This window comes from Drosophila navojoa, chromosome 2 (genome assembly GCF_054131105.1).
Source record: "Drosophila navojoa isolate 15081-1374.11 chromosome 2, UAZ_NAV_1.0, whole genome shotgun sequence".
Lineage (NCBI taxonomy): Eukaryota > Metazoa > Arthropoda > Insecta > Diptera > Drosophilidae > Drosophila > Drosophila navojoa.
This window is the reverse complement of record NC_142890.1, coordinates 7,012,023-7,021,927: the sequence shown is the minus strand read 5'-3', so window position 1 is coordinate 7,021,927 and position 9,905 is coordinate 7,012,023. Positions and strand designations below refer to the sequence as shown.

The 9,905-nt window shown below is 41.0% G+C and overlaps 3 protein-coding genes across 3 annotated transcripts; 1 reads left to right on the top strand and 2 right to left on the bottom strand.

The window, feature by feature from the left end:
* Nucleotides 1-20: 20 nt before the first annotated feature.
* On the bottom strand, nt 21-2,375 carry Ccm3 (programmed cell death protein 10 Ccm3). The gene is made up of 5 exons (XM_018113104.3): nt 2,085-2,375; nt 1,805-1,982; nt 1,533-1,665; nt 1,304-1,468; nt 21-889 (listed from the first exon to the last, which is right to left on the bottom strand). Exons 1-5 carry the CDS (start codon nt 2,154-2,156, stop codon nt 805-807), a joined length of 633 nt encoding a protein of 210 aa, XP_017968593.1. The 5' UTR covers nt 2,157-2,375; the 3' UTR covers nt 21-804.
* A 128-nt stretch (nt 2,376-2,503) lies between these two features.
* On the top strand, nt 2,504-7,178 carry EloA (transcription elongation factor elongin A). The gene is made up of 8 exons (XM_030383949.2): nt 2,504-2,876; nt 3,833-4,576; nt 4,639-5,049; nt 5,121-5,341; nt 5,399-5,493; nt 5,568-5,767; nt 5,828-6,119; nt 6,201-7,178. The coding sequence occupies exons 1-8, from the start codon at nt 2,796-2,798 to the stop codon at nt 6,275-6,277; spliced, it is 2,121 nt and encodes a 706-aa protein (XP_030239809.1). The 5' UTR covers nt 2,504-2,795; the 3' UTR covers nt 6,278-7,178.
* Nucleotides 5,827-9,845, bottom strand: wda (will decrease acetylation). The gene is made up of 5 exons (XM_030383952.2): nt 9,583-9,845; nt 8,196-9,517; nt 7,835-8,135; nt 7,423-7,769; nt 5,827-7,357 (listed from the first exon to the last, which is right to left on the bottom strand). The coding sequence occupies exons 1-5, from the start codon at nt 9,718-9,720 to the stop codon at nt 7,204-7,206; spliced, it is 2,262 nt and encodes a 753-aa protein (XP_030239812.1). The 5' UTR covers nt 9,721-9,845; the 3' UTR covers nt 5,827-7,203.
* Between the last annotated feature and the right edge of the window lie 60 nt (nt 9,846-9,905).

Below are 9,905 nucleotides of genomic sequence, written 5' to 3'. Positions count from 1 at the left end.
CAATATGAGTTTTGTGTCTCTTTTTGTTTTTTCTTGTTTGTAATTATTTTCATATAACATTTATTAAAAATAAAATAATTTTTTTTTCGATCTTCGATTTCTAGCGATCTCTCTCTGCTACTGTCTTTAGGTTTTTATTTATTTTTTCTTCAAATCGAACATATCATTAAGTAAGTGTATTGTTTATATTTATAGTTTTAAATTTCAAACTCCAACAATTAAAAACAGTTAAAAATTCCATTGTGTTTATTTTTCTCATAGTTCCTTCCTGTTTTTCGTTTTCTCTTTTTTACTTTTACTAACATTAAATTTAAGTTTATTTTTATTTATGTTCGCGTTTCCTAAATAAAAACAAATTATCTTCTTTTTATCGCTGTGATTAACAGAAAACGAATGAATTATTTACAACAAATTGTAAACAAAACAAAAAAAGAGACGCTCGCGCAATTGACTAAATACAAAAGAATAAAGTTCAAATTCGAATTTGCTAATGTTTATAGCTTCTCAAGTTGTTCTTGTTATTTGCTTTTGTATTGGAATTTAGTTGTCATTACAATAATTTAAATACATTAGGCCTATTTATTATTTTGTTTTTGTGTTTGTTTGTTTAGTTACAGCAGGCTTCAGTTACGGATCTCTAAAATGCGACTACGGATTCCTATTGTGAATTGTGTTCCTTGCTTCTGTTTGTTGCTTGTTTATGTTTCTTTGTATTTTATTAGTTTGTTTTGTGTTGTCTAATAGTTAGTTAAACATAAAATTAAAATGCCACTAATTTTTGCATTAATTAAAACATTTAATTTTCTACTCGCATTTACTCTTAACTGTCAGCATAATTTGATTCGTTTGCCTTATTAAAAAAAGTGCACTTATGAATACTGCATTCGGCCTGAAAATAGAAGTAGAAAAGAAACGAGATTAAAAAATCAATTATTCTACAGCAAATAGATATACAAACAAATCGTAAATTGATTTCATTAGTTCATTAGGCACAATCGTGCGATCGCTGTTTTAAAGACCTCATTGATTAATAGCTAATGTATTTTCTGAGTGTGAACTCGAAGTACAATATATGTACATATGTGCTCACAATCTCAAGCGAACTTTTATACTGATAAATGTGATATAGATAAACGAGTTCGGAGCGCCTATGGGATGACATCACGGTCAGCACAATTGCGGTTAGATAAGAAACTTGATATCTGAACGATTAAGGCGTTTGGCTGATAGCGAGTGGCATGCCATTCTACTGTTTAGATATGGCCTCAATAAAATTTTGCTTTTCAGAATGGGGCCAACTTACTGTCCTTCTTTGAAGTATTCCTTCAGCGTTGTGCTGAACTTTTTTGAATATTTGACGAACTCTTTCTTGCGCTGCTCGACAGCCTGCTTGCCAGTGACGCCTGGTATAAACGAACCAATCTCGTTGACCACATCGAGCAATTTCTTTATGGCGCTCGCAATTTCCCTGCAACACAAAAGCATAGTGTAAATGTTTATCTAATCTAGTTATAAGTGGATATATCACTCACTTGATTGTCTCAAGGAAGGTCTTGCGATCGTTGATCTCGTCTGGTATGCGACTAAGTATCACTTTCAGGCCTACTGATTTGCGATTCAGCTCCTGGAACGGCTCCTCGGTGCGTGTCAAGCGATATTCATTAACTGCGTCATATATTGGGGCACAGAAAATCCAATTAAATACATAAATAGAAATGACAATTGCATATCCACACACATATACGCACAAACACGCGCACACATTGAGTGACACATGCAGACGTGTGCAGGTGTTTGTACTTACGATCTGCCTCGGTAATGTTGCCCTGCAAACGCAAGACGGCCTCATTTAGGTTGACATTTAGATCAGCGCGTCTCACGATCGACGCAACGAGGTCATAGCAAAAGCCCGGATTGTTCTGCTCCGATTTTAGTATGGCCGAGCGCAGTGACTGTGCCGCGCCAACGTCGCGTCGCTCGAGCTGGAAACAATTTACGTTTACGCAACATTGCATTTAAACTGGGACAGCCAACGCCCGCTTCGTTTCCACACACGGAGTCTCGGGCTATGTGAACTAACTTACCTGTGTGAAAATAGGCCTCAATATAACGGGCAGAACGAGAGACGAAGTTGGCTCACGCTCGCCCATGGTCATTTTTTAACACGTTTCGATTGAGCGCGCACAGATTTTCTATTGGTTTTAGCCGTTTATAGAAACTGGCACATTCTGGACTCAGGCCACAGTGTTTTGGTTTTGTTGCACGCGTATGCACAATTTGTATAAATTAAATTAAAAAATTAACAATAATTCACAACAAAATGGGCACAGTGTTGCCAACACTGCAAGACATGTAGTGTTGTTGACGCAGTATCGATTGCCTAATGTATCGATATCTCTGTGAGAAATGTGAAAAACAGCTGAGTTCGCAGCCAACATAACTCAACTCCAATGTGCGTTAGCTGCGAAAACGACCTCAAGCATACGCTGTCAGCTGTTGTGCAGTGTTGACTAACGAAACAATCCAAAGTGAAAAGTCGCATAGTTAAGTAAAATAAGTACAAAGTAAAATTGTTATTTCTAGCGACACAATGTCCTTTGGATAATAAATCAAACAAGACTGCTCCACTATTGGAGTCACATTTGTGTATGTTTGTGATTGTGAACGTATATTGTGTGTGTACAATTTATGCAATTTGCTTAAAATCAAAGTGTGAGGCTGCCTGCGTGCCATTTTCATAGCCCAAGCCCCGAACACTTACAACCAAGCAAGATTAGTGCAATTGCCTCAACGTGATGACGTCCACTAGCAATCTGGTAGATGTTGTTCGCCACTACCAACGGAGCATTGAACGCCATGCCGACGATGAGACACGAGTAAGTTATTCCCATTGTATCCACTATGCAATATGCGGGGGCGCTCAAACTGTCCCCCCAAGAGAAAAAAAAGAACATTTCCACAATTTGCGAAAAAAAAACCTTCAGTGCCAATTGCATATTTGTTGTTCATTTTATATGTAGATTTTGAATACGAATTCGTTACTAGACACGTGCTTGGAATCGTGGAGTAAAAATATGCATTTACAATGTAAAGATTAGACTGTCGAGGGGATTTATACTCTATTAAAGGCTTGTACTGCTCAAAAGAAAGTCGAGTGAATTTATAGCATTCAGAGATCATTTCACAATAGCTTGCCTCATATGAAGAAATATAAATATGACTTCAATGTGCATTCATAACAACGAATGAGGCTTACAAACCATACGAATTTTGAATATTTGGAAAATAAATTATATATGAAATGATTCTCTCAACACATCACACTCTCATCTCTATTGTCTTTCTCTTCCGCTCAACTCTTGAAATTCCTGTTTCTTTTTTCTCCCTCTCTGCTGCTCTCTTATTTTTCTTTCCGCTCGCTTACTCTCAATTCAAAAGCTTCTCATCTCTCCCTTTCTAAGTTTTGTTGTAAAAATCGCTTTTCTATGTGATTTAATTTACTTCTTTCTTTTTATCAATTTATTCAATATGGAATAATTTGCTGATCTTTTTTGCTGTATTTTGGTACACAAACATGTTTGTTAGGGTGATTCAGGCATTATGTGCAGGGTATGTTAACGAACAGGCAACAGAAACAAGTTTTTCATACCCCTAATCGACAATGCGATACATTCACAAATTTCGTAAAACTTGTACCTGTACGAATCTACAGTGCATACATATTGGTGTATATATGCATGAGAATATTTAGTAAATGTTACTAATCAGCCTTTACAAGAAATGCCTCTAATTGATCCATTTGCTTTGCTTTATCCGCTACCTGCGCCCGCAGCTGTTGCACTGCATCACAAAGCTGTTTAACCTGCCCATCACATTCGAGCATCTACAGGAAACGGGCATTGGCAAAACGGTCAATGCGCTGCGGAAGATTAACGGAGAGGTCGGCGTTGCTGCGAAAACACTAGTCACAAAATGGAAGGCTATGGTTGCTGCTGAAGAGGAGCCCACTGTACAGACGCACAGCAATGAGGAAGAGTCAAACAGATCAAATGGCCAACGGTCCAGCGAAGAAGATCAAGATCAGGAGAACAAAGGCAGCAACTCCTCTGGCGGTGAAGAAACCCGGCATAGGCACAAGTCCAAACACGAGGAACGTTCCAGGGATAGTAATCATAAGAACAAATCGAGTAGCAGCAGCCACAGTAAAAGCCACAGTAAAAGCCACTCAAAGAGCCGATCGGACAGCGACAAGAAACACAAAAGCAGCAGCCACGACAAGTCCAAGCCGAAGGACAGCAGCAGTGACAGACACCAGAAAGAGCCGAAAATTAGTAGCAGCAACGGCGGCGAGCATCGCAAATCAAAGGAGTCGCTGTCGAAGTCCAGTAGCAACCACCACAAGAGCAGTACCGAGAGTAATCATCATAGTAGAAGTGACAGCCACAACAACGGCAGCAACGGTAGCCACAATAACGGTGCTAGCGGCAGCAACAACAGCAGTAGCAGCAAGCACCACCGACATCATAGCAGCCACAAGAGCGAGCACAGCAAGTCCAAAAATGATAAGAGCAATGAGGTAAGTGAAATTGAAATGTCTTACAAACATTCCACGTAAAAGTTTCGTCATAATCCAAACAGAGCAAGTCGCAAAGCAGCGAGCAAAAAGTTTCCAAAGAGAAATCGGAAAAGCACAAGTCTTCCTCAACGTCCACCAAGTCCTCTAAGCGATCTCGCAGTCCAGAGCGAACACAAGAAGATGATGCACCCAAAGCTAAAATATCTAAAACAAAACCAATGGCGGATGCAGCTGAGCCCAAGGAAACCGCTAATGAGTTTGACTCCAGCATGGGCGCCAACTTTGACGACGTACTTGGTATGCTCAATATGCCAATGGGTGGCAAAAAAGGGGCTGGCAAGCTCAAATCCCCTCAAAAACCAAAAACCTCAGCAACAGCAACTTCGTCTACTTCAATAAAAAGAACAACAACGGCAACATCAACATCAACAGCAACAGCAACAACTTCCACCAACAGAATGTCTAGTACAAAGGTAAAAACCTATAGTGAATCGATAGAGATAAATTAATGAAATTTACTGTTGGTCGTTGGATCAATTTATAGAAACCTGAGCTGTTAGCATCCACGGCAAAGCTGGAGCCTCTCGACCCCAGTATAGCGTTGGAATTGCCTACTATATCTAATAATTATAAGCCCATGCCACTGAATCAAACCGTCATGGATTGTGTCTTCAATCAAGGTCTGGGAAGCTCTACTCCTAGGCAACCACGCAATTTCAATGAGTCTGAAGCGCTAGCAGCTGGAATATCATCCAAGACAATGCGGTTAGTTAATTGTCTATGACAAACAGTTATCCGCAATTTAATGCATTTTTTTGGCAGCACCAAGATCTACTCAGGTGTTAGAACTGGACAGATACTACAGGTGCCGTCGCTCTTTGATCTTTGCACGCGTGTGCTTCAAAAGAACATTGACGGTAGTGAAAAAAGACATTAAATATTGCAGCATTAGTCCTCTAATCAATTTTTTTTTTCTATAAACACCTTTTAGCTTTGGAATACACGGGTGGAGTGCCCTTCGATGTGTTGCGTCCAGTTCTGGAACGTGCCACACCACAGCAGCTATTGAACGTTGAAGAATACAATCCTTATCTGATGGAAGACAGCGATGTTCTCTGGCAGCAGCATGTGCAGCGGCATTGTCGTAGCCAGCGCAGGGAGGAAATGGAAACATGGCGAGAAATGTTTTTGGTAAACCTATATTTATAGCACTCATTGATTAGAATTTGACTGACAATTGAACATTTAAAGCGCTGTGAGGAGGAAAAGGAGCGCAAACTAAGCACAATTGCCGAGAGTATAAAAGCATCACAGAAAATCAGTGAGGCGCCGGTGCGCAAAACCCAATTGGCATTTGTTGACTCAATGGTGAAGCCTCCACGCAATGTACAGCGCAAGCAGGAGCAATATGGCACTAAAGGCAAGCTCATAGCCACCCCAGCGGCTCGTGTGGCCGCTTTGTCCAGTGTCGCGCCCAACGCGGCAAAGGTGGGCGATGCTAGACTTCGTGTGATCGGTTCAGCGCGTGACGCAGCTCAAGTGTGTAAGTAACATCCTGATGAACTGTACAATACCATTATATAATATACATATCCTTGCATTCGATTTTTCGCTTGATCCACAGCTGCTCCAGTGCGTAACAAGAAGGCACCGCTAATGGCAAAGGCATTGCAATTGATACGAGGACGCCGGGGACGCTAGTAAGCCAGCAAAACCGGATTCAAGCTATACTCATTTGTTATAAATAACACCCAACATTGATTATCGATTAGATCACAGTTAGAACTACTGGCACTATATTCCACAAATTGTAGGGTTATTGGTCTGTTCTTAGGTTTGACTGTGACAAAAACTATGCGCACTACATGCCACTTCAATTGCTCATGTTGTACGCTTTTATTTATATCAATATATATTCACATATATATAAATAGCTTAAGTTTTTAAAATCGAATAGTTTAGAGTTTTGTTATATTAATTCATATATATCATCTCAATTACTGCCCATTCAAACATATTTTTTGTTCACTATGAAGTCATGCAGATTGCGCTTGAATGTTAAATAATTGATTGTAAACCACAAATCTGTATCACCTAAGTTAAAAGTGTTTTGTTCCAATGGGCTGTGCGAGTGTCCAAAACCATTGTAAGTACATGAATGTACATATGCTTACTTATACATACATATATTATAATTAAGTCAGTTGCGCAGCTGTAATAGCGGTAAAAATATGTAACAATATTTAAGTTGATAGTTCTTGATTACAGTTCCACACATTATACTCCATTTATTAGATTAATGAAATGAAACAGTTTGAGCAAATATAAGTATATTTATGTTCTGTACAATAGATATAGCCCAACAGCCGGCGATCCAAAAAAACAATTGTATGATTATGTATGTATACCTTGTAATATACGAGTATATACAATGTTCTGGCATTCAGAGACATCACGAATTATTTAATATTCATTTTGTAGTACACGAAGGTATGCTAGTTTAAAATTGTTGAAAAGCAAGAAAACACATTGTTCCACTTGATAGCAACAGTAATACTTATTATACAGACTTATTACAAATAAATTATTTTAAAAACAAGAACTATTATTAATTACTGTGACATCCTTTAAGTGCCTATACAATAGAGCGTTTTACTGCGTCCATAAAATACATCAACCAGACGCTGGCAGGAACTATTTAGAGTTAACAGACGATTCGTTGTAACTGATGAAGAAGTTGATGATGATGAGTAGTTGCTCCCGCTGCTGCTGCTGCTATCGCTGTAATGTGCAAAAATAATTACCATTTATATTTATATACAAATTTTGTTGCAGTAAGAACATACTTCATGGACGTCAGCTTCTTAGTGTCCCACAGTCTTAGGCTGCCATCGATGCAGGCAGTCGCTAGTTGCTGATTGTGTGCTCCCCATGCTATAGAACTAACACTGGTCGGATGATCCTTCAACTCGCTCAGTTGAGCGCCCGCAGCCAGGTCGAAAATACGAACCTTAGACTCATCCCCGGCAGCAGCCAGCAGTTTGCCATCGTTACTAAACGCCAGACTAGTGACTGCCTGCCGGCAGTCGGCAAAGACGCGCATTAGTTTTCCGCTGGTCGCGCACCACAGACGCACCGAATGATCCGCCGAGCCGGTTGCTAAGTAATTGCCATTTGGGTGAAACGCAATGCACTGTGAATAAAAGAACAGATTTATGATATGCTCAATGTATAAAATATCGATTGCTTTTAGTCAACCTCAACGTCTTGCGTATGACCAGCATATATGATCAGCGCATGCTCGCGCTCCAGGGACCACAATCGTGCACTCAAATCCTTGGAGCCAGTGACTACATACTGCCCAACAGGACTCTCATCCACACACCAGATGGGATAGTTGTGACTCCGGTAAATGGCTGCGCATTGAAAATTATGCGCCCGCCAACAACGCAACGTGCAGTCCTTGGACACACTATAGAAGAGCGGGTAATGCGAGGAGAAACGGACATTGGTGACACCTTTGGTGTGTCCTCGCATCTGGACACCTCCATACTCGTTGCTGAAGAAGAAAAAGATGTTCATTATTAGGTGTTATCTACAGTAGTTTTTGAATACCTACAAAGAGTTATCCGGATATTTCTTGCGTGCGGCTTTGTGACGCTCGCGGCGCTGTTCAGCGCTGCATGTGAGCGATTCCTCATCGCTGTCGAGTTCCTCTTGCTCGTCGTCTGTGCAATTGTTAAGTTCCCAGGCGCATTGTGAGTGGGGAGCCCGTCTGTAAAAACTCTTACCCTTACAGCTATGCTGGTTCAGTTGCCACAGCTGAACGGCGGAGTTATCAAAGCCTGCAAGCATGTGACATTCGTTGTTATCCACGTGGGCCGAGGTGAGCCCACGCGACCTCTCGCAAACCCTATAAAAACATGGCAGATCCGCTTGAGCTTTCAGTATTTGCGTTGTGGAAGATTTCATTGAATCGAGGCAGGCGTCAATGTTGAGTTTCTGTTTATCTACGGCTGGAGCCGGGTCAGACACGGTAATCGCAGCTTCCGATTTAACTTCAAACTCCAGTTTAACGATTGGCTCCTCGGCAGGACGTTTTTTAATAGTACTCTTGTCCCAAGATTTGCCGGACTTGTGCTCGCTTCGGCTGCTATGTGGTGTACTTGGTATTGTGGCTGTCTCATCAGTATCCAATTCGTCTATCACATCAAGCTCTTCGGTTATTCCCAGCAGATGATCCTCTGTGAAGAGACGCTGATCGTTGTCCACAATGTGAATGTGCAGCCAGGTGTAGATCAGGTTCATAATCAGCACATGGCCGCGTCGATGCAAATAGGTGCTAATTTTATCAACCACCTGGGCCGTCGTATGCAGCTCGAATTTGGATGCGCGAAAATGCGCCACAGTTGGGTCCGATTCCGCAGTCTCCAGCTTCGTACAGCCCGATAATATTTGTACTAATTTCATAAAGTAATCCAGTTCCACATCGCCAGTATTTTGCGCCTCGCTAGCAAACCGGATGTGGCAGTCGGCGGCTCCCGAAATTTGTGACTCGTTCGTTACCGAACAGCCATTTATCTTTGTGGGAAGTGGTGCATCGTACAGGTCGACCGGTGCTACTAGATGCGCATATTTTTTCAGCAATTCGACGGCGCCCTTCGATTCGCGCGCTTTTAGTAGCTCAATATACAAATGGCAGAGCATCGGCGCATAAAAGCGTTTCATTTCTAAACGCAGTGGCTCTGGCTGTGATTCCACAAACTGCGAGAAGCGTCCAAATTGCTGGTCGACCATATGTTGATTGTTTGTTATGACCTGGACGTTCGAGTAGGTGAAGCTATTACCGCCATGGAGATCAGTTTCCAGCATTTTATTAACAGCGAATTGACTTTTGTTTTGCATTAGAACGAAATCAGATTTGCGAAACTTCTCGTTGCCCTTAAAATGATTTTGAAATGCATTATGTTTTATTAATTAACAGAGCTAATATCAAGTTTACTTACAACATAATTCTTTTGTTTCAGCAACAAACCAACTGCGGCCCGCATTAAATCGCTTTTCGAACTCTTCTTTATGACTGACTTATTGCTGAATATTGGCGATGAAGCATGATTGTTGTTGTTCGCATTCGGCAAACTCATATTTCCGCTCGTGGTCCTTTATCGAATCCTAATCCCGTCCTGCAACTTGCTGAAGCATCCGTGCTGTGTATATGTGCAGTGCTGTGCAACGTCCAAATATTCGCTAGTGTTACATACGATAGCCGCTAAAATCATCGATTCATTCCACCATTGCATCGATACCAATATAACAGCTGTTCGAAAGT